Here is a 25,484-nt window from a genome sequence, read left to right on the forward strand (position 1 = left end):
CAAACTTTAGAACATTCTGTGATACAGACGTTGCTAAGTAGCCTTTCTGACGTTGCTCTTTCCGGTGATAATTACTTACGAGAGTTTAGAAAATAGTTACTGGATGGGAAAATTAATTACGTCAAGAGTACATTGGTATTCTTGACGTAGTTAATTTATCAGTTGGTACTAATCTGTGCCCTTTATAACCCGTGATAATAGGAATATTGACGGGATCAAATCTTTACATCTCCCCATGGTGCAGTGATAGCAACTGGGACTGATACCTGCTTTTCCACGCTTCGAATCCAGCATCAATATTTAAAATGATTTACTCTGTGAGAGACTGGATCTCTCAGCACCTACTCATATCCATTCATTTTATGAAATGTTATTTCAGGTTGCTTGCATTAGCAATAGAGAGAGAGATGGGACATGTTTAAAGCCTATGACCTCACTGTGGTCGGAGGAGTTCTGTGATATTATCCATGTTGACCTATGTCATCTTACTGAGCCAGACTCAGTTGAGTAGTAGGTGGTACTATAGGGTTAGGGGCTCTGGTCCAAGGAGGGGAATTGGTGTTGTGTGGTATAGGTTATCTTGAGGTTATCTTGAGTTGATTTCGGGGTGTACAGTACAGATTCAGTGAATTCATCTCAAGATCCACGGGACGGTAACGTCTAGGTACACATCTAATTGTGATCGCGGGGTTTGGACTTCAGCTCTTTGGCCCCGCCTCTCACCTGAGTGTGGTATGTTCGTGTACACGCCTCTGTGTGTTGGCAAAGCAGCTCAACGAGTGAGAGATTGTAACTTGAACTTAACATCAATGAGATTTTCCAGTGTGGTAAAGAAAGGATTTATCAACTATATACGGAACTGTGAGAGGCCTCCGTTCCCAAGCTGTGTGAGGAGCAGTAGTCTGTGAGGGGAATTTGGGTGGACGCTGGTCATAACTCCTGCTGGAGAACAAATCCACAAGGGCCGTGACAAGGATTCGAACCTGCGTCCAAGAGGATCCCAGACGCTGCCTTAATCGACTGAACTACGACATGGTCAAAAGAGTTGAAACCGAAGTTCTACTGAACTTACTGGATCCTGCAGCCTCTCAGGCTGGAGGTTGATGGTAATACCTCCTGGCCTTGATAAAGCTAAGTCGTGCCACCCTCGTCGTGCGTAGAGTACGTGACGCACGTACGTACGTCACGTACGTGTGTCAATTACGTACATCTACGTAAATTAGATATGAAGCCAATAATTTTGCTAACTGAAGCTTTTAATTATGATTTCCTTCTTTGTTTAATGTCCGTTATAAATTATTTTACAAAAAAGTGTCTACTATAAATAGTTGTTTTCATCTAGTAAAATCATATTTTCATAACTAATATTGATGAGGAATTTAATATTTCAAAATGTTCCACTATTGAAACAAGTCGGTTGATCTTAGATAAATTATTATAAGCTGGTTCACACAATGGGGATTTGGAGAGAAAACATATTTTAAGGATTCAAACAAATGCCGCAAGTGAACCCTGTTCTCACTTTTCTAGGTAATCACCGCTCACAAATTGGTGTAGTAGCAATAGGTTCACCCTTAAGCCAGCATTTGCAGATGCATTCTTGTGCCGTTATCAAGAGTCATGTGAAGAATTATTCCCTCCAGCCTTTGAAGCTGTTTATTACCATAGATTTGAGGTAGATAAATTTCTTCTCTATAATGATCGGTCTGTTATTGAATTATTTGTTTTTCATTTGAGTTCTGTGTGTGTGTGTGTGTGTTTGTGTGTGGCCGTTCGCGTACGTGGGGTTTACCTGTAGTTCTGATACCATCAGAGATCCTGTAGACACATACAAAGTTAGGAATACGTGTATAATTTTGTTATTAGATGCGGTTGTTACCGACAGTAGAGGTCACCCTAGCTAGAAAAAACTGTATATATATATTTATTTTTGGAGACAGAAAACCTGAACTTAGTCTAAGCGGGGGCCCCAACTATCAATTACTGACATTTCCCCCCCAGGATGCTACCCACAACAGTTCCCTAGCCCGCGGGATACCTATTTTATTGCAAGGTGACAAGATTGACAGAAAACTAATTAATATATAGGTCTAACCTACACATGAAATAATCCAGCGACCCAACGTCAATTATATTACCCGGTAATGTGTTCCATAGATCAACACTCCTGTTTCCAAACCTGTGTTTACCCAGCTGTGTTGCTCGGTACTTGACCGAGGAGGCATGAAAACATTAAACCACAAAACATTGGAGTGCAACTTACCGCAATGGTTTGCCTTTAAGGCAAGTTTCTTTCTTTCTTTGTAATTGTTGTTGTAGTTTTTTTGTAGTTGACCGTCTTCGGCGCGACGGTCGACTCACGCACTGATAACCACTCGACTGTACTGGCTTCCATCCCACTCCGAAGACGTAAACTTTGAATTGTCTTGGAGTCATAGTTCATTCGAGACAATGAGGCTCAGGTTCAGTAATTCGCTCACCTCATATCGTAAACGCAATAGTTGTTTGGGTCATTACGTAGGTTGACTGACGGCTTGCGAGATACAGTAACAAGGTTTACACATATATATTCATTTTGTGTTTAGTGAAACACCCTAATGAGATAAAACTTTAATTCCACACAATTATATATAATTATATATATATATATATATCTATATATATCACGTTCTTATATTGTTGTTAGAACTTGTTGATCCTAACTACCATAGATTTTATGTTAGGTTAACATATTTATTACTTTTTAATTATCACCTTTTATTTTATTTTCTAATATTCTACTTTGTGTGTTTTTTTTTGTCTTAGCGCTGAAGGTGGCTATAGTCACTACTTTGAAAATAAGACAAAATTTGTGTTCATAGCGCTGGTTGTATAGTTCTTGATAAGATTAGGATACCCAAGAGAAAAAACCCGTTTTAATATATATATATATATATATATATATATATATATATATATATATATATATATATATATATATATTTTACCTAATAGCCAGAATGCACTACTTGACCTAGTATGCAAGGCCCTATTTGCCTAACAAACCGAGATTCCTGAAATTAAATATTTCGAAATATTTGTTTTTATGGAATGATAAAGCTGTTCATTATATTATATATGATTTTTTCTTCTTTTATTTGAGATAAAACTAATGTAGAAGTATGACTAAACTTTACCAAACCCAACCTAACCTACTTGACCTGACCTTACCTATACTAAGTTAGCCTAACAAAATAAGTGATTCATGTTTTTACTAATATTAATTAAGATAAACAAATTTTTTGTCTAAGTAACGAAAATCACTATGCCTATTAAACAAATTGGTCCTTGCATACTAAGCGGAGTAGTACGTTCTGGATATATATATATATATATATATATATATATATATATATATATATATATATATATATATATATATATATATATATATATATATATATATATATATATATATATATATATATATATATATATACAGGCCAAGTAGTCTAGCAAACTGAGTTTTCCTGCAAATATATATTTTTGAAAGCAAAATTTCTTATGTAATAATAAAACTTTACATTATATTATATATTTAAAAATTTCTTAATTTGAGTTAAACTGACATCGAAATGTTATTAAAACTAATCCTACCTAACCTAACCTAACGTAACCTAAGCTACCCTATCCTAACCTTTCCTATCCTAACCTAACCTGACATAACTAAGTCAGTAATTCATGTTCATAATATAATTTAACAATATTAGTTCAAATAAACCGAAATTGACAAAAAATATGAAAATAGGGAAATCAGTCTGTCCTATAGGCAAATGGGGACTTACATACCAATCCAAATAATGCGTTTTGGCTTTTAGGTACGGCATATGTATATATAAATCTAACCTTACTAGCAAAATAATGAATATTTAAAAGGAAAATGATGAAATATGAAAATGGCTAGAAAGGGAAGCTTTGATTAGTGGTATACATACAAACATTAGACAAATTTATATATATATATATATATATATATATATATATATATATATATATATATATATATATATATATATATATATATATATATATATATATATATATATATATATGAAATCGTATGATATGCGGTGAGCATGTGGAGAGAAAATAACAGTGCCTATACAGAGGCACCTGCCTGGCGTGCTTCCTGTACAATGTGTGGAGCCAGTGTGTGTGAGGCCGGGGTGTTGACACCTGGTCTATCCCTTGTCTGACCTGAAGGCCAGCTAGAGCTGAGCAGAGGGATATATATATATAGCTAAATTAATAGAGCAAAACAATAGGAAAGTGATGATACATTAGTAGATAAGGTAAGAATAGTAAGTAGAAGGAAAGAGGAGGAGAGAATGAGTGTACATTTAAAAATGGGAAGAGATAGGGAAGGTATCAGGACTGGCTATTTCCCAGGATGTGATCCACAACAGGCGACTCTCTCTCATGTATCTAAAACACATTGGTCAGTAGGGGAGTATTGGGTGCATGCAGACCTTCCCTAACGTCTCGCACTGCCTAGGAATCAAACCCTGGACCAGTGGGTTATAATCCAACTGTTTTGCTAGACTAGGCTCATATATATATATATATATATATATATATATGTGTGTGTGTGTGTGTGTGTGTGTGTGTGTGTGTGTGTGTGTGTGTGTGTGTGTGTGTGTGTGTGTGTGTGTGTGTGTGTGTGTGTGTGTGTGACGTTTTTTGGCTGCGGATTTAGCTTAGTTTATATTTGGTCTCCAACGTACAAATTACGAAGTTCTATTAAAAAAAAAAAAAAGCCGCTGACAAAATTCCACGTTTTCTATTTATTCCACGAAGGTTGGGTTAGGTGGGTGGCTTGGGTACGTGTGTTTCTGGTTAAAATAGCAGTTTTTATTTTGTACGTTGTGGCAAATCACGAGAATTGATTGAGCCGTGAGAGACTCTTTCAGGCTTATTCTTGGCCTCTACTACGTCCCTGGTGGATCCCTATCGTCAATCTGCCAAGATATCCACATAGTACCACCTGGATAATAATTCAATTTAATTATCCAATAGTCGAGTGAGCGATAGATAGACAGCAGACTGTGCAGGCTGCGGTGTAAGTGTAATACAGTACCATACATGTTGTGGTGACCTAACCTAACCAACCCTTACCAAAACTAACCTAACCAACCCTTACCAAAACTAACCTAACCAACCCTTACCAACACTAACCTAACCAACCCTTACCAAAACTAACCTAACCTAACCAAGCTTGCGTTACCCGTTGTGGTATTCACTAACTCTGGGGGAAAATAACCTAAACTTTTTGACTCTAAGCAACCCATCCTCCTGTTTAGATTGATTATTTTATGTAACTATATGGACCATCTCACATATATTGACCTAATGGACAAATATATAGTAGAATTTAGTACTATTCACTTTACAGAGTCAAAAAAAAAAAAATAAAGCTTAAAACCAAACTTAAATATTCCTAGGCCTATTATAGCACATTTATGTAGCATATTAGGCCTCAGTTAGCGTGTATTAGGCCTAAGATGGTTACGTTAATTTCAGGTTAGGTTATATTTATTAACATAAATACAGAAATAAACTAACGAAGCAGCTATGGCAACTCTAGATGCAACGGAAATTTATACTGTTGTTTGAGTGTTAAGTGGCCAATTTTATCGGCTGGTCCGTACTGAAATGGGAACAATGCTTATATATACTAATAATCTATATACTAATCTATATATATATATAGATTAGTATATAGAAATATATACTAATCTATATATTTATAGATTAGTATTTCACACTTTACAAAAAAAAAAAATCCACTGGTAAAAGGAGAAGCAGTGGGTAAAAATCCTATCGTCTCAAGAGTACCATAACATAGGGGTCTTGCTGCATGAAAAAGCACCTTTAATGGCTAGAGAAGGAAAAACTAAAATGATAAAAGCCTCCTTAAGGTTAACTCCAAATGTCAGTCATAACAAATCTGACCTAAGTTGGAACAAATTCTGGTGAAAAAGGGATAAGTTGAGAACGGGATTATTTACAAGTAAATTTGAGTGCCACTTATGTACACACAATTTGTGCATGGGAAAAGGTGGATATAAGGTGATGAGCATCACTTCCAAACATGTGGCAATGGAGGACACAGATGGTGGTCGGGATGTGGAGGCTGACCACAGCAGGTGGTGGCCAGCAGGTGTGTCACACACCTGTCATGTGGCACACGTGACACATCCTCACGGTCCTACACGTCCGGCGGGTCTCATCCACACACCTGTGTTATGACACATGAACTGCTTGCACTATACATATAAGGAATGCATTATATATATATATATATATATATATATATATATATATATATATATATATATATATATATATATATATATATATATATATGTATATATAGATATATACATATGTATGCCAAAGGCTGCATTATAAAACGCACGAGTCATAGATCAATAAGAACTCTAAATGACCCGGCTTGGATTCGAACCCATGACGCCCAAGGTCACCCACAAACGTATAAAGTCGACCAATGGTGAGGTGGTCACAGTCCCGTGTACGTTTGGGGGGGGGGATGATCCTGGGCGTGTTGATTGTAATTTTATTTCGTCTTATACACAAACTACAAGAAAAGAAGCCCATATTCTTGGGAAAATAGAAGATTTACAAAGTAACTTTGTAGGCAGAGATAATTAATGCTTGAAGTCTACCTCTCCCTCGGCACAAGGGCTCGTCTCTAAAGGGAAGATAACCCTACACGACCACATCACTATTCAACCCGATTTCTCACTTAATACATCGTAATTTTTAACGGAATTGACCAGTTCGGTAAATATTCGACGTGTTAATACAAATGAAATCGTAGTTGTATCGACGTTTTTCTCCGCATCGATCATGATAGGTTAGGTGGGTTGCTTGGGTTTGTACGTTTCTTATTAGGCAAAACAGTTGCAGTTTTTACTGAGTGTCTGATGCAGAGAATAGGTTCCACTATGATATATCTGTATGTATATGACCTTCGAAGTTCCGCAACCACAGATATTTCACTATTAACAGCAGTCCTTTGACACAATTTCAGTTTTTTTTTTTTTCAAATATTTTATATTCAACTCGACTGTTAAGGTACTCATCATAAGCATCAATCTGTCCCACATACAACTGACAGAGACTTAAGTGTGGTCGGTTTTCAAGCCGGTTACACCTTCCACGAGGAGTCACGACTCCTGTTACGGTCATTCTGTGTCTCTCGACGCACCATCTGGAGGTCCATCTGTCACACTGGTACAGCACCCCGGCTCACTCTTACACATCTCAGAAAAAGGGTATACCTCGCCCACTACACTTCCTCCTACCTGCTCGTACCGCGTCAGGGTCAGTAACGTCACTACACTCTCACCAAAAGACAGCCGTCGTTTCCCATTACAAGCACGAATATCTTAGAAAGAAATTATTTCCAGTTACTGTTACATCTGTATGAAGACATTTTTCTTTTTTCACTTTCCTTAATGAAACATTTTGCATTGAATGTCGTGAAGCAGCTTAACGTAGGCTACTAATGTGATTTTCTTCACTCGGGCGTTTGGCTATGGGAAAAATGATAGAGACTAATGGTTAAATGATTCTGGACAAGTCACTTACCACTTACATGATGAATCATGTAAGTGGAATTAGGGGGTCTACTGGGGTAGAAAGGTGAGAGGGACACCTGTTCTGTCATCTACATTAACTCAGACTCCGTCTCAAAACCCAAAATTTCCTCGTTATTTTTACTAGTGACAAATAGGGAAACTCGTATCAAAGTGGGGGGTGGGGGGGGGGGGGTGACGGGGCTGGGGGCTGTACGTTTTGTACATTGTTCTCATCATCATGTGATAAACAAAATTTAGTTTGAATTTTATAATTGGAATTTTTTGTTAGAAAATTATATTATTGTTATATAATCACGTAAATTATTAATTACATGAGGAGGAAAGTATGTAGCAGAAAGAGGAGGAGGAGGAGGAGGAGGAGGGAGAAGAGGAGGAGAAGGAGCAGGAATAGGGATAGGAGGAGGAGGAGGAGGAAGAAGAGGGATAGGAGGAGGAGGAGGAGTAAGAGGAGAAGGAGTAGGCAAACGAGGAGGAGGAGGAGGAGGTGGAGGAGGAGGAGGAGGAGGGATATATCCCTCCTCCTCCTCCCTTATTGCTACTATAGTAGCAATAAGATAAATTTGTATAAGAAAAGTTACTAGTCCTCATACTGATGTTGTGAAGGTGGTTACCCGACCCCATCGTCCCTCACTACCCACCGTCCTCCGGGAGAAGTCGCCGGGAGTGTTCCAGGGAGTAGTGATGACACCAGCTAGGTCATTAAATCTAAGGCTTGAGAATTTGTGTCTCATCAATAGGGTGTTAATTCATAATGACAGATAAGATGTTAAAGAGAAGAAGTCTCTTGGAGCAGATGAACCAGCAGAAGGGGAAGTTATTCACGAAGTTAACAGATGAGTGATGAAGGTAATGACCACTCGAAATAGTTCATCAGATGAGCCAGCTACCGTTCGAAGTAGATTAGCTGAGATGGTCATCACTTAAAGCAGGCAGTACAGATGACGAGGCAGGTACCACTCGAAGTAGGCAGCCCAGCTAATGGGAACAGTTACCACTCGAGGCAGACAGCCCTGGTGACGGAGACAGCTACAACTCAAAGTGATTATGCCCAGTCGAAGCGGCGTCTGTATCACTTGCAGCTGGCAGAAAAGCTGATGGAGATAGTTTCCGCTCGAAATAGGAGCCAAGTTGATGGGTAGTAGTTATCAATCGAAGTAGGGAGGCTTTGTTGATGTGGACTCGAAGTGGGCAGCCCAGTTGCTGGGTCAGTTACCACTCGAAGTAAACAGCCCAGTACAGGAGGTTAAGAACGGTAAAACTGAGAGGGAAAAGAACCCTGGAGAAGCGGTCTACCAGGATGGCCTTCTCCCGGGCCTCCTTCATCTCAGTCGCCATTGAGCGTGGAATGTTGGGCGTCGAACCGTACTTGGCGATCATGCCGAGGGCTCCTGGTGGGGGAGGAGGAGGTGGAGGCGCTGGGGCGTGGTGTGGATGCTGGTGATGGGAGTGGGGAAGAGATGGACCTGCAGGCATAATCCTCGGCTCTCCTTCGGGATCCCTCAATCCCCCGTTCTCGGCCTCCTGGAGAGTCACGTCGCCGCCGTTCTGCAAGACAGAGACATGTGAGACTTAAGACTTGCCGCAGAAACCTGCAATGATCATGTTGAGGAAGGCAATGTGTGACCCTGCAAGTGTCAGTCTCCAGACCTGCGGCACTTTGCTGCTTTTGTGCTTGACACGTTAAATGCAAATAAATATTTCTGACCTGTCAAGCGGAAATTGCTTATTATTTAAAATTAAATAAACGAAAGGAAGGAATTATATTTGTTAAAGTACATATAGGCCAATCTATGCATATGATTATATATTATTAATTCATGTTTTAACACGCGTGTACTCAAGGGACAAGAAAATGCTTTCGTACAGCCCAACCACTTAGGCTGGACAGTCTCGCTTCATGCAGGTCGGCCTTCAATCCCCGACCGTCCAAGTGGTTGGGCATCATTCCTTCCTCCCTCGTAACATCACAAATCCTTATCCTGACCGCTTCCAAGTGCTATGTAGTCGCAATGGCTTAGAGCTCTCTCCTCGTAATTACAGTACCTACCTTACAGCTCAAGTCTCAGCCAGTTCTCCTGATTTGTCAGTCCGGAAACAATACATCCTCCTAACCTAACCTAACCTAACTTAACGTAACGTAACGTAACGTAACGTTACCTAACCTAATTTAACCTAACCTAACCTAACAAGAAGTGTTCGAAAGCAAGGAACCCACCACGACCCTCGAGACAGAGGCAGAGAAAACGTAGATACCTGTGAGCCGTTACTTTTCCTAGTACACTGTATTTGTTACGATGGTTACCATAAAGTATACAAATGCGACCAAGTAGTTGAGAGGTCGGGTTGCGTACGCCATAAGGTTCGTGCATACGACTGACGTGCGGACGTAGCCAGGTATTTTGCAGGTTAAGCTTTATTCACTTGTCACCAGACTTAACGTACCATAATTCTGACGCTGTTGGCCACAACGTCAGATAACTTAAGTGAGATAACACAGACATGTAATATTTACACCTCCTCGAGCTAATAGGCTTTGGCCTCGATAAGTTAGTTGCTTAAGTTAATATGCTTCTGGATAGGAAACAACCCCGTGCAACTTGAGACTTAATAAATCATAAAATAAAGCTGTTTCTACATGTATCTGAGCACCAGGTAGCAAGGAAATAAATAAATCGAAGAACAGGAGAGGTAAATAGATTGTCAGTAAATTGTAAACACAATTATTTTAATAAAAATTGATAAAAAAATATAAAAAATTAACTGATTTGAAAGAAATAAAAAAAACATAAAAAAAACAAAAAAAAAAAACATCAGGAATCAGGTAAATAAATCGAGGAACAGGAGAGGAATGTGACGTAAACAGGAATAAATTGTCTCGCGTTAAAAAAAGGAAAAAAAGAAAACAAAAAAATATACAGTGATCCAGTACTTGCAAGAAAACAAAAAATAAAGTTGTATTGCTGCCGTCTGCAGCTTGGGGGGAGGGGGGGGGGGAGGGAGGGGAGCTCGACAACAATGTCAGATGTATTACTTAGACATTCTTGTGTGAGGTGAGCCTCCAGGGAGGTCGTTTATTCGAGGCTATTTTGAACATTGGAGGCGTTCTCCAAAGTTGGAGGCGAAGGGGGGGGGGGGGGGGGTCCGAAGGTGATGGGGGAGAGGGGGAAGAGGGATGGGGATGAGAGTGATCAAGGGGCGGGGGGGGGGGAGATAGGATAACTTAGGAGGAAGGAGAGACAGACTATCCCGGGAACCGCCGGGTATTCCTAGTATATTACACATGCCTGTCTGTCTGTCAGTCTGTCCAAGACTGGAGGCTTTTGCAGAATGATTACTGAAGGGTAAGTTATCAACTGGGAAGGGATGGGGTCGTGTTCATTGATCCAATTAAAAGAGAGTCGGATCCGATTTGGACCCCTACGAAATCAGAAGAAAATGGCTAGCAGAGTACCTGGAATTTATTATTGGGGGATCGGTCCTGAGATGACCGGGGCACCCCCGAGTTTACCGTCTAGTATATAAATATATATATATACATATATATATATATATATATATATATGTCGTACCTAGTAGCCAGAACGCACTTCTCAGCCTACTATGCAAGGCCCGATTTGCCTAATAAGCCAAGTTTTCTTGAATTAATATATTTTCTCTATTTTTTTTCTTATGAAATGATAAAGCTAACCATTTCATTATGTATGAGGTCAATTTTTTTTTATTGCAGTTAAAATTAACGTAGATATATGACCGAACCTAACCAACCCTACCTAACCTAACCTAACCTATCTTTATAGGTTAGGTTGGGTTAGGAAGCGGAAAAAGTTAGGTTAGGTTAGGTTAGGTAGGTTAGGTAGTCGAAAAAACATTTATTCATGAAAACTTGGCTTATTAGGCAAATCGGGCCTTGCATAGTAGGCCAATAAGTGAGTTCTGGCTATTAAGTACGACATATATATATATATATATATATATATATATATATATATATATATATATATATATATATATATATATTATCAGGCAAAGGCTTTATCAGGCAAAGAGGAAACTTTTAATGTAGAAAAAATTACTTTTAATTATTCGGTAAAATTCACCGATAGTTGGGACAAGAGGGATAGAGTGTTGTCTGGTGGAATAAGAGAGAGAGAGAGAGAGAGAGAGAGAGAGAGAGAGAGAGAGAGAGAGAGAGAGAGAGAGAGAGATAGATATATTAAAATAATAATATAAAAGAAAGACAGATATATTAAAATAATAATATAAATGAAGATAATATAAAACCAAAAACACCATTAAAATATAAACCAATATGATTATAACTTTCACACTGGCAGCGATGGTGAAGGTTGGTTTTCGCGACACAATATATTGAACAATAAAGTTAAGGAGTGTTCAACGTGCATTTGGTAAACAATATTTTTAAACTCCGCTCGTCAAGAACATTTTGCAATCCTCCCTTGTAATGCCTGACTGCACAATTAACTTTGAAACACAAGTTATAATTAGACTTAATACATGATGCGTATTCTGCAAGCCTCGTCTGGTGACTGGCTCCATTCACTGTGTAAAATTAAAACATATTATGTGTGTTGTTTGGATTTTTTGTAGTGCCGTGTTATTAGAGAAACAATGTGTGTACTCACCCAGTTGTGAGTATACACACATATGGTGAGTATACACACATATGGTGAGTATACACACATGTTTGTGTGTGTACTCACCCAGTTGTGAGTATACACACATATGGTGAGTACACACACATGTTTGTGTGTGTACTCACCCAGTTGTGAGTATACACACATATGGTTAGTACACACACGTATGGTGAGTACACACACATGTTTGTGTGTGTACTCACCCAGTTGTGAGTATACACACATATGGTGAGTACACACACATGTTTGTGTGTGTACTCACCCAGTTGTGAGTATACACACATATGGTGAGTACACACACATGTTTGTGTGTGTACTCACCCAGTTGTGAGTATACACACATATGGTGAGTACACACACATATTTGTGTGTGTACTCACCCAGTTGTGCTCTTTGGCCCCCGCCTTTCAACTGTCAATCATCTGGAGTACAGATTCCTGAGCCTACTGGGCTGTGTCATATCTCCACTTGAAACTGCATGGAGTCTGCCTCCACCACATCACTTCCTAATGTATTTTATGTCTTAACTACTCTGACACTAAAAAATGATTTCTAATGTCTCAGTGGCGCATTTGTGTACTTAGTTTCCACTTGTGTCCCCTTGTTCGTGTTCAACCTGAGCAAAAGCGTTTGTCTTTATCCACCCTATCAATTCCCCTGAGAATTTTGTAGGTGGTTATCATGTCTAATCTTATTCTTCTGTTTTCCAGGGACGTGAGGTTCAGCTCCCTTAGCCTTTCCTTGTAGCTCATACCTCTCAGATCCGGGACTAGTCTGGTGGCATTCCTCTGAATCTTCTCTAACTTTGACTTGTGTTTAACTAGGTATGGACTCCAGGCTGGAGCTGCATATTCAAGGATTGGTCTGACATAAGGCATACTTCTCAACTTCCTCAAAGTTAGTTGTTTTGCTTGGTAAAATGAAGACTCAAGGCTGGTACCTTATACAAAATAAATGTCTGATATATATGTAATACAAGGTCTTGAACGGTAATATATGTGTAATACAAGGTCTTGAACAGTGACATATGTGTAATACAAGTCTTGAACGGTTACATATATGTGAAATAAAAGACCTTGTAATACAAGGATTCGCAAGAGATGTGTGGTGGTGTGATTTCAACCTTCAGACCTAGAATTCTTTTCAACTCCCATTCCATTTCCGCGTCGTTATCTTAACGCAATCCTGTCCCCCCTTCTTCAAATCAACATTTTCCTGTAATTCCACTATCTCTTTCCCTTTCCTCCTCCCACCTATCACCTCCTCTCCCCCATTCCCCCTCATGCCTCCCACGGCCCCCTTTTCCATTTACCAACCCATCTTCAACCTGCTACACACTCTCCCACCCCCCACCTGCCAACACCAACTATACTCCCTGCATGCCACAGCCATCATGGACTCACCCGCCTACGGTTCGTCTGAGCTCTGGGACGACGGAGAGTGAGCTTGCGGGTAATCCGTCTCATGAAGGTTTCCTCTTGCGGCTTCTGGTCGACCATGTCCCCCAGGATGATGTTGACCGTGGCGTACTCCATCAGCGAGAGGAACACGAACACCGTGCACGACGACATGAACATATCTATGGCCTGCAGGGGGAGGAAGAGGGAGAGGATGAGGAAGGGGGCGAGAGAGGATGAGGTGATGTGCAGTGATTGACAGTGGAATGGTTGCCTGAGTAAGCTTGTATATTGCGGGATTTACTGTCCATATAATATCACAGTAAATCCTGCAATATTCTATGTGTTTATGTCTATCTGTCTGTCTGTCTGTCTCTCTCTCTCTCTCTCTCTCTCTCTCTCTCTCTCTCTCTCTCTCTCTCTCTCTCTCTCTCTCTCTCTCTCTCTCTCTCTCTTTCTGTTTAAAACTAACACAATGGTACATTGTGAATGGTACTGATGTTCTTAATGAAACAGTTAGCTACACTGAAACCGGATCCTAAGATCTCCCCGACGAACACACACACACCTACTATCAAACAACTTCTCAAGATAAACAAGAATGAAATTTCTGAACATGTTAGAAGAATTAATTCCCATTCCTTCCAAACACAATCTGAAACATTCGACAGTAGTCAGGTCACCTGAGACGCCTCGAAGATGCTCACCTTGATGTAGGAGACGGGAGGGAGGGACTTCTGAGAGTTGGCGTGTTGAGTGGAGAGTGTGAGGAGTGACGTGACCCCCAGAGTGACCCTGGCCGGCACCGCCTCCGGCTTGATCCAGAAGCTGATCCACGACATGATCACGATGAGGCAGGTGGGGATGTAGGTGTGGAAGAGGTAGTACCCCAGCCGCCGCTTGAAGGTGAACACCACCTCCAGGCAGGTGAAGTTACCTGTCACGGAGATTATTGGTGAGATGAGAGAGAGAGAGAGAGAGAGAGAGAGAGAGAGAGAGAGAGAGAGAGAGAGAGAGAGAGAGAGAGAGAGAGAGAGAGAGAGAGAGAGAGGGGGGGGGGGAGAGAGAGAGAGAGAGAGAGAGAGAGAGAGAGAGAGAGAGAGAGAGAGAGAGAGAGAGAGAGAGAGAGAGAGAGAGAGAGAGAGAGAGAGAGAGAGGGGGGGGGGGAGAGAGAGAGAGAGAGAGAGAGAGAGAGAGAGAGAGAGAGAGAGAGAGAGAGAGAGAGAGAGAGAGAGAGAGAGAAAGCGTGGCAAGTTGGGAAGATAAGAAAACAGCTAAAATTTTAAGAAAAATGAAATATATACACATATGAAACACATACAAGAGCGCCCACACAATATCAGATAAGCAGAAATAACAAAATTAATTAATCCACTTGACAAAATAAACAAATCCCACCTCCTCCTTCACGTGGTAAAGACCCGCAAGATATATAAACCCATAAAATACCAATACACCTCTAATATATTGTAGCTTCAAACCCACGTACACCTGCTCCTAGATTACAAAATATTACAGCCAATTTATGCTAGCATTTGAAATTCTAGCTGTTAACTGGGAAGCCTACAAAATTTTAATATAAATGCATATCTATGTATATTTTTGCATACCGAGAATTTCCTGGGCCCGAGTAAGTGATGCCACAGAACTTAAGATCCCAAACTTAGGCTGTCATGTTTTAAGACGAGGGAATGTAGCAGAATTTTCTGGTGGCTTTCTTCACGTTTTTTTATATAACTTTTTGATGTGCTAGAGAACTAATAACATAAAGTTTGTCACTAACCTGCCGTGATGAGATGAGTCGATTTTTTGGTGTGTGGAGAGAGAAAATATATGTTTTGAGAAAATCGGTAGGAGCCGTGAAGAGGATTCGAACCAATCCTCGAGGAATTCTCAAGCGAACACCTTAAACAACTACACCACGACATTGTTCAAAAAATTCCAACCTGGAATTCAACTGAATCCTTTAGGGTTCCTGTGACTTTCACTGAAGCCAAACCAGGGTTTCACATAATTCCCCCCTTATGCACCTTGGCTTTGTAGTTTAGGAATTCTACTGATTTTGAATAAGGTGGCGTGTTATCTTTCATCAGTTCTATATACAGTAGTTTACTATGGCCTCTTATATCCTCATAATTATCCTCATTCTCATAGCTTCTTGCCTTATAACCCCCCCCACTTCTTCTCTCTTTATATTGGTATATTGGTTTAGTGTTTTCTTCTTATACTTACATTGTCCACTTCTACCAGTCAGTTTGTAGCAAAACACAATGATTATTTGCTCACTGGAGTACCTCATTTGCAGTTTATCGTTTCGGGTTATTTAATATAGAGATAATACTTTTGTTTGGCTGGCATGTTAATTCTCCTCATTCATGTGAATTCTTTGACATGATGACTCTAAACGTTTATTTTTTTGCAGAGTTCCCTTCTCTTACATATATACCTCATTAGCTCAATGAAATTTCTAGTTTTCCAAATTTGTTTTTATATGAATAAAATCAACAACAATTAATAGCCTGGTTTTAGACGATTTTTGCTGTCCTTACTTTCTTAATTTTTATAGAACCCCGATTGTTGTTTCCCAAACTTCTTTTTTGGGGCTTTTGTTTTTCTCTGATGGAATAAATATAAATGTCACAATTACCCATGTCCTATCTGGGACTATCGCGCCTGTACTCAGTTTATATAAATTTTAGCAGTTTATTAATAATAATGTTTAAAATCACAAGTGTTTTCCTATCAGCAGTGCTACATTACCTCGTCTCTTTCTCTCTACTACCTCACAATTTAGTAGTCTCTTCAGATGACGACAGCTGATATTATCTAAGAAATATATATTAACCATTATGTTGTTTCGTTTGAGCTAATATAACATGCTTGTGTTTTAAAATCAACAGTCTTATTTGTTATTTAACAATCTTTCTTGACCATTACTGTGCTGTTCATTAATCTGGATTCCTGAATTGTCTCTCACACGTGAAGTAAAAGAGTGTACCTTACTTGTGGGGCTCACCTGAAGTAGTTCTCTACACGAGTACACCAGAAGCAGCCCTCACCTGTGGAGTACACCTGCGTACAGTCTCCGGTTTCGTTGGAGACGAGGTCAAGTTGAGGCAGTTCTATCCTGTCGTCCACCTCGAGTGGTACCAGCGGATCCCACACGAAGATGAGGTCGTCGGTCGTGTGGGACACTGTGTGGAATAGGAATAAAGTTGGCGTGATTGAGAGGGAAGCAGGGAGTTAGGGAGGGAAGTAGAGAGCAAGGGAGGCCGGAAAGGAAGGAAGGAGGGAGGGAGCGAGGGAGAAAGAGAGAGATAGGGAAGAAGCAAGAGGAGAGAGCGAGAAAGGGAAGAAGGAAGGGAGGATAAGAAGGAGAGTTGAATGAGAGAAAGTCATGGTTGAAACTACAGTATTAAATAACAGGGAACATGAGTAGTAGTCCAGATTAATCAAACCTAATGTCAATATCTTTGAGAACTTGAACTTAACAATACAATATAATCATATATTAAACAAAGTTAAATTCACTCGCAAGTAAAGATGTCTTTGACTGAAGCCAGGAATTTTAAGTCCACTACGGGCCAGGAATTCAATTAGTGAATTTTTCAATAAGATATTTAATTGTATGAACTTATTTTAAGTCTGCCACGAATCTTAGGGAGATTAATAAATTTGGTGGCGCTCTCGTTTTTGAGTTAGACTTACGGCTCTCGATCTTCATAGCACACTGTTGAGTGTCGTGGGGGTAGGACTGGAAGTTCATAGCACAGGAGAGGAGCAGCGTCAACCTGTTCAGGTGAGGACTGGTCCTTATACCTGCTTATATGTCTCATACTCACCACCTTCTCATGCTTTTCTATTTTACTACTATTACCACTAATATTATCAGCTACCACTAATATCTTGACTACTACTACTACTACTGCTACTACTACTACTACTGCTACTACTACTACTACTACTACTACTACTGCTACTACTACTACTACTACTACTGCTACTACTACTACTACTGCTACTACTACTACTACTACTACTACTGCTACTACTGCTACTACTACTACTACTGCTACTACTACTACTACTACTACTACTACTACTTCTACTACTACTACTACTACTACTGCTACTACTACTACTACTACTACTACTACTACTGCTACTACTACTACTACTACTACTGCTACTACTACTACTACTACTACTACTACTGCTACTACTACTACTACTACTACTAACAATAATAATAATGATAATACTTCTATTGCTTCAACTACTTCTAATATTATAACAACAACAGTAATGAAAATAATAATAATTTTAATAACAAAAATAATGATGTTAATAATAATAATAATAATAATAATAATAATAATTACACTAGTTGCAGGGGTCATGTATATTTATTGACTTGTTTTGCAGTTGTACATTATTATTTTAATATATTTAACTAATTAATCAAATATTCAGGATACTGACATACGGTATTAATAATGAAGAACATTTACTATTGACTAGAAACAGAGGGCATACACACGTAGACTCTCACAGTGAGAGATAATGTGAGTGAGAAGTGAGAAGGGAGGTGCCTCAGGGGGCACCACTAGGACCCATTTTTGTTCTAACATTCGTCAGCGACAAGCCAGAAGAAATTCCGCCACTCATGACCTTGTTCGCGGATGATTCAAGACTAATGAGCCCGTTAGAGCACTGGACGACTTGTGAGCGTGACAGGGAGACCTGAGAAACGCTTCAGAGATGGGCGGTGACATGGCTGCTTGACGTTAAACAGAACACTGCTGTTGCATCAAATGAACAAATCCGAATCCTCGTCACAGCTCTTGTGGATTTGTTCATTTGATGCATCACGCTATTGTGATTTCTGTGTGTAATGAAGTAAGGGCGAAGAGGGAGAACGGCCTATTAACATAGTTCGAGTGCATGGGGGGAGTTGTGTAAAACCCTGGTTTGTGCCTCGGAGAGGCTGCAGGATCCAGTAAGTTCAGTAGAACTTCGGTTTCAACTCTTTTACCATGTCGTAACTCAGTCGATTAAGGCAGCGTCTGGGATGCTCCCGGACGTAGGTTCGAATCCTCGTCACGGCCCATGTGGATTTGTTCACTGCTAAACAATAGTAATGAGAGCAGTTTTAATGGGATAATGCTTCCAAAATTAAAAAACGGGAAAGTTGTGGGAGTACATACAACCCCAAATATAACACACAAGAAACTCATTAACAAAAACAGTATCTAGAAAATGCACAAATTGAAAATGTTCACCTGAAATTTATTTAACAACACCTCAGGAACATAAGCTGCGATAGAATCCTAAATCCTAATCCTGACCCCTTCCAAGGGCTATATATTTGTAATGGATTTGCGGTTTCTCCTGATAGTCCCCTTCCCTTCAGCCACTTGTTCTTTACCACCTCACCCAAAGGGAATATAATCCGGTACTAAACACAGTAAGCTTGTCCTTGAGAATGTAAAGAGTACCTTGCGAAACGCATCCCCAGGCGGCAGTCCATAATAAAGTGTGAAAATGAACTGTGGAGAGTTAATTTTGTAACTTCCTTCGATATTGAAGAAACATAAGAAATATTGAGAAGATTCGTGATAGACATATGCGGGTTCGATTCCCGCACGAGGCAGAAACAAATGGGCAAGTTTCTTTCACCCTGAATGCCCCTGTTACCTAGCAGTAAATAGGTACCCGGGAGTTAGTCAGCTGTCACGGGCTGCTTCCTGGTGTGTGTGTGGTGTGGGAAAAAAAAAGTAGTTAATAAACAGTTGATTGACAGTTGAGAGGCGGGCCTAAATAGCAAAGCTCAACCCCTGCAAACACAACTAGGTGAATACAACTAGGTGAACACACACACACACACACACACACACACACACACACACACACACACACACACACACACACACACACACACACACACACACACACATTTACATAAATTACACATCTCAGAAGCAAGCATGATACAGGATTACACCAAACTTCCATTCGTATTCCGAGCAACATGCATAGAGAAGCAGCGTCCAGCAGGCACTCGGACCAAACAAGTACTCCAGGGAGTAAAATAGAGGCACTCACAGAGTGGGAAACGTGAGTGCAAGTTTGGGTTAGACTGAGTGAAGATGGGTGTGTGAGAGAGAGAGTGTGCGAGAGTGAAAAAGTGCAAGACCAGGACGTGAGATTTTGTGTTTGTGAATGTACCTTCCTATATGTACTCATCTAGGCAGGCTTGAGCTCCTTGTCCCCGGAATCCGAATATGTAAAACAATATCTATATTCGTTTTTTATATAAATTTGTTTATTTTGAGTATTGAGTTGGCCTCAAATATCATTGTACGTATTGGTGAGGTTCCTTCTGATATCTCTGTGACTCTGTGTATCTAATTGGCATCTATGATACAGTTTGCATCTTTTCTGCTGGTACTTCCTTTGGTGGTGGTGGGGGTTATAGCGGAGGTGTTGGTTGTGGTTGTGGTGGTGTTGGTGGTTGTGGTGGTGATGGAGGTTGAGTTCAGGGTGTTGTGTAGCCTCCAGGATCATCATCAACGTGATCTAAACATTTATCTTTCAATACGGTGTTGTTAATATTAACATACTCTAAGCATTTATCATCAGGAATAGCATTTTGTTCAAGAATAAAGTACAACCATTATATACTTCTACCACAAATCTGTACCACTACAGCTCCCCACCAATACAACTACCACCATCTACCAAAAACACCATCACCCATTAAAATTCCTCTACCACCACCCACTAACACAAGTGCCTCCTTACACACCAAATCCATTACCACCACCAATTATTACATACATTACACACCACCACCACAACTACCACTACCACAAAATACCAATACCCGTACAACCACCATTCAGTACACAGGTGTAAAGAAGTCTACCTGCCTGTACATCACTATCTTCAGAGTTAGGCAGGTATAAATATATGTTCACACTTGTTTTACTTTTCCATTTCGGTCAAGTCATGCATACTATTCAGTGAGTTATGTTAAACATTCAGGTTAATATTAACGTTCAGAATAATTGGGGTAAATACCTGAGTAACTTTTTTCACGTTAGGTAACCTAAGGGAACTGACAAAGGTGAAAGAGACCCCCATAAATGGGGAAGATAAATGAGAAGGATGTAAAGGGAAAGGGAGAGAGAGATGGGAAAACGTTAAATGAGGTACTGGAGATGGGAAAGACGCAGGTCTGGAGGTAATGGAAGTGGGAGGGAGAGGCAGGTACGGAAGAGACGGATAAGCGTGAAAAGGTAGGGAGCTATGGAAAAGGTGGAAGGTATGTGGAGGAAAACAGATGCCAAAGAGGAGAGTAGAATGGGAAGGGGCGAGAGTTATTGGACAGCAGGAAGCTAATGTAAAAGCAGAAATATGGGAGGGAAGGTACTGGAAGGAAAAATAAAGCATGGAAAGGGAGGGAGGGAGAGAGGGAGAGAGGGAGGGAGGGAGATAGATACGAGAGGAGATGGAGGTACAGTAAAGGAATAAGGTATAGCAAGGAAAGGGAAACACTGGAAGAGACGAAGGTATGGAATGAGTAAAAGGAATAGGATGGGAGAGAGAGAGAGAACTATAGTACAAGAGAGAGGTATGATAGAAGAGGGAGGTATCCAGTGGAAGAGAAGAGGAGGTGAAACAACATCATGTGGAAAAGGAAATTGTCTATTTATCCAGGCACCTGTTGTGTTCCCACACGCTGAAGACCATATTATCTAGTAGGTGGTGGTGGTAGGTGGTGGCAGGTAGGTGGTGGTGGTAGGTGGTGGTGGTAGGTGGTGGTGGTAGGTGGTGGTGGTAGGTGGTGGTGGTAGGTGGTGGTGGTAGGTGGTGGCAGGTAGGTGGTGGTAGGTGGTGGTGGTGGTAGGTGGTGGCAGGTAGGTGGTGGTGGTAGGTGGTGGTGGTAGGTGGTGGCAGGTAGGTGGTGGTAGGTGGTGGTGGTGGTAGGTGGTGGCAGGTAGGTGGTGGTGGTAGGTGGTGGTGGTAGGTGGTGGCAGGTAGGTGGTGGTAGGTGGTGGTGGTGGTAGGTGGTGGCAGGTAGGTGGTGGTGGTAGGTGGTGGTGGTAGGTGGTGGCAGGTAGGTGGTGGTAGGTGGTGGTGGTGGTAGGTGGTGGCAGGTAGGTGGTGGTGGTAGGTGGTGGTGGTAGGTGGTGGCAGGTAGGTGGTGGTAGGTGGTGGTGGTGGTAGGTGGTGGCAGGTAGGTGGTGGTAGGTGGTGGTGGTGGTAGGTGGTGGCAGGTAGGTGGTGGTGGTAGGTGGTGGTGGTAGGTGGTGGCAGGTAGGTGGTGGTAGGTGGTGGTGGTGGTAGGTGGTGGTAGGTGGTGGTGGTGGTAGGTGGTGGCAGGTAGGTGGTGGTGGTAGGTGGTGGTGGTAGGTGGTGGCAGGTAGGTGGTGGTAGGTGGTGGTGGTGGTAGGTGGTGGCAGGTAGGTGGTGGTAGGTGGTGGTGGTGGTAGGTGGTGGCAGGTAGGTGGTGGTGGTAGGTGGTGGTGGTAGGTGGTGGCAGGTAGGTGGTGGTAGGTGGTGGTGGTGGTAGGTGGTGGCAGGTAGGTGGTGGTAGGTGGTGGCAGGTAGGTGGTGGTAGGTGGTGGCAGGTAGGTGGTGGTAGGTGGTGGCAGGTAGGTGGTGGTGGTGGTGGTAGGTGGTGGCAGGTAGGTGGTGGTGGTAGGTGGTGGTGGTGGTAGGTGGTGGGTGGTGGTAGGTGGTGGTAGGTGGTGGTGGGTGGTGGTAGGTGGTGGCAGGTAGGTGGTGGTAGGTGGTGGTGGTGGTAGGTGGTGGGTGGTGGTAGGTGGTGGTAGGTGGTGGTGGGTGGTGGTAGGTGGTGGCAGGTAGGTGGTGGTAGGTGGTGGTGGTGGTAGGTGGTGGCAGGTAGGTGGTGGTAGGTGGTGGTGGTGGTAGGTGGTGGTAGGTGGTGGCAGGTAGGTGGTGGTGGTAGGTGGTGGTGGTGGTAGGTGGTGGTAGGTGGTGGCAGGTAGGTGGTGGTAGGTGGTGGTGGTGGTAGGTGGTGGGTGGTGGTAGGTGGTGGTAGGTGGTGGTGGGTGGTGGTAGGTGGTGGCAGGTAGGTGGTGGTAGGTGGTGGTGGTGGTAGGTGGTGGCAGGTAGGTGGTGGTAGGTGGTGGTGGTGGTAGGTGGTGGTAGGTGGTGGCAGGTAGGTGGTGGTGGTAGGTGGTGGTGGTGGTAGGTGGTGGTAGGTGGTGGCAGGTAGGTGGTGGTAGGTGGTGGTGGTGGAAGGTGGTGGTAGGTGGTGGCAGGTAGGTGGTGGTAGGTGGTGGTGGCAGGTAGGTGGTGGTAGGTGGTGGTGGTGGTGGTAGGTGGTGGTGGTAGGTGGTGGCAGGTAGGTGGTGGTAGGTGGTGGTGGTGGTAGGTGGTGGCAGGTAGGTGGTGGCAGGTAGGTGGTGGTGGTAGGTGGTGGTGGTAGGTGGTGGTGGTGGTAGGTGGTGGCAGGTAGGTGGTGGTGGTAGGTGGTGGCAGGTAGGTGGTGGTAGGTGGTGGTGGTGGTAGGTGGTGGCAGGTAGGTGGTGGTAGGTGGTGGTGGTGGTGGTAGGTGGTGGTAGGTGGTGGTAGGTAGGTGGTGGTAGGTGGTGGTGGTGGTGGTAGGTGGTGGTAGGTAGGTGGTGGTAGGTGGTGGTGGTGGTGGTAGGTGGTGGCAGGTAGGTGGTGGTAGGTGGTGGTGGTGGTGGTAGGTGGTGGTAGGTGGTGGTAGGTAGGTGGTGGTAGGTGGTGGTGGTAGGTGGTGGTGGTGGTGGTAGGTGGTGGCAGGTAGGTGGTGGTAGGTGGTGGTGGTAGGTGGTGGCAGGTAGGTGGTGGTGGTGATGGTAGGTGGTGGTGGTAGGTGGTGGTGGTAGGTGGTGGTGGTGGGTGGTGGCAGGTAGGTGGTAGGTAGGTGGTGGTGGTGGTAGGTGGTGGCAGGTAGGTGGTGGTGGTGGCAGGCAGGTAGGTGGTAGTGGTGGTGGTGCTAGTGGTGATCGTAATGGTGTTGCAAGTAGTGGTGTTAGTAGTGATGCTGCTATTACCACTGATGGTGGTAGTGAAAGTGGTACTAAGAGCGGCAATGGTTTGGTTGATGGTCAGTTGAATGGTGTTGCTGGGAGATGGTGATGCTGGTTGATGGTGTTACTGCATCGTATGGTGATAGTGGTGGCAAGATTGGTATGCGATGTTGATAATGGTGTTGATTGTGTTCATAGTGGCGCTGATACTGGTAGGATAGTGCTTGGGGTTGGTAATTGTTGGTAGTAGTAAGATAGTGTGAGTTGTGGTTGCTATGGCTTTGATGGTGATGCTGATGGTATTATTGTTGCTAAAATTTATTTATTTGGGGGGTTGGTAGTGATTGTATAATGGCGGTGGGGGTGGTAGGAATTGTGGCGGTGGTGAGAGTTGTAGTGGAACGCTGTAAGTACCGGTGGTGATTGTTGCAGGGGCTGGTGATTGTTGCAGGGGCTGGTGATTGTTGCAGGGGCTGGTGATTGTTGCAGGGGCTGGTGATTGTTGCAGGGGCTGGTGATTGTTGCAGGGGCTGGTGATTGTTGCAGGGGCTGGTGATTGATGCAGGGGCTGGTGATTGTTGCAGGGGCTGGTGATTGTTGCAGGGGCTGGTGATTGTTGCAGGGGCTGGTGATTGTTGCAGGGGCTGGTGATTGTTGCAGGGGCTGGTGATTGTTGCAGGGGCTGGTGATTGTTGCAGGGGCTGGTGATTGTTGCAGGGGCTGGTGATTGATGTGGAGATGATAGTGGTGGTTGTTGAGTATATGTCAGTAATGATTGTTGTGAAGGTGGTGGTGATGATTGTTGGAGAAGCGCTGGAGGTGCTGGTAAAGATGCACCTGATGAATGTGATGAGGGAGGAAGTCGGTATGAAGGAGACCGCCTGTGTAGTTGTGATGTTATGGCAGTGTCTGTAGTGGTGGTGGTGGTGGAGGTTGGTAATACTGATGGTCAGCAATGCAAATGATACCAAACACAAGCCGGCCACAGAAGCCGGCCACAGAAGCCGGCCACAGAAGCCGGCCACAGAAGCCGGCCACAGAAGCCGGCCACACAAGCCGGCCACACAAGCCGGCCACAGAAGCCGGCCACAGAAGCAGGCCACACAAGCCGGCCACACAAGCCGGCCACAGAAGCCGGCCACAGAAGCCGGCCACAGAAGCCGGCCACACAAGCCGGCCACAGAAGCCGGCCACAGAAGCAGGCCACACAAGCCGGCCACACAGGCAACAACAGACCATTCCTTCAATCTAAGACTTACTGCGCCCCAGACAATATAAGCTTAAGCCTTAAAGATTGTTATTTCTCTCGCCAACCTGAACTGTACGGCCGATATTATTCCCTGATATTTCGTTTGACTTAAATTGCTTTGACACAAACACACGCAGTTAAACGATGAACGCAATGGTCGACTGAACAATATTAACATCCTATATAACGCCAATCCTCCTGACAATTGCTAAAAAGAGAAAGTATGGAACAGATTATGTGGGAAAACGTTTAAATTAAACAGATCAAGTAGACGGATGCTTATCTTAAATATATATTGAAAGAGGAATCTTATCTAGGATTTTGAAGAGAACTTCGCGGCAAATTCTTATGCTGGTTCTTTTTTTCAGCCTCTTGAACATTGTAAATAAATATCTCACTAAAACAGAGGTAAAAACAAGTGATAGGTTTGCCAGTGATCTCAAATAGGATTTGATTTCATTTACAAAAGTAAACATGCTGGATTACTC

General features: G+C 42.5%; 1 protein-coding gene across 1 annotated transcript in view; it reads right to left on the reverse strand.

Annotated features, from left to right (window-relative positions):
- Positions 1 to 6,762: 6,762 nt before the first annotated feature.
- Positions 6,763 to 25,484, reverse strand: part of LOC123750656 (glycine receptor subunit alpha-2) — a 255,092-nt gene continuing 236,370 nt past the window's right edge. The window contains exons 7-11 of the mRNA XM_069332396.1: positions 17,425 to 17,507; positions 16,776 to 16,910; positions 14,424 to 14,653; positions 13,723 to 13,905; positions 6,763 to 9,209 (exon numbers count right to left, since the gene is read on the reverse strand). Coding sequence (XP_069188497.1) covers positions 8,874 to 9,209; positions 13,723 to 13,905; positions 14,424 to 14,653; positions 16,776 to 16,910; positions 17,425 to 17,507 — 967 coding nt within the window. The 3' untranslated portion in view covers positions 6,763 to 8,873. The remainder of the gene's footprint in view (positions 9,210 to 13,722; positions 13,906 to 14,423; positions 14,654 to 16,775; positions 16,911 to 17,424; positions 17,508 to 25,484) is intronic.

The sequence above is a fragment of the Procambarus clarkii genome, chromosome 27 (genome assembly GCF_040958095.1).
Source record: "Procambarus clarkii isolate CNS0578487 chromosome 27, FALCON_Pclarkii_2.0, whole genome shotgun sequence".
Classification (NCBI taxonomy): domain Eukaryota; kingdom Metazoa; phylum Arthropoda; class Malacostraca; order Decapoda; family Cambaridae; genus Procambarus; species Procambarus clarkii.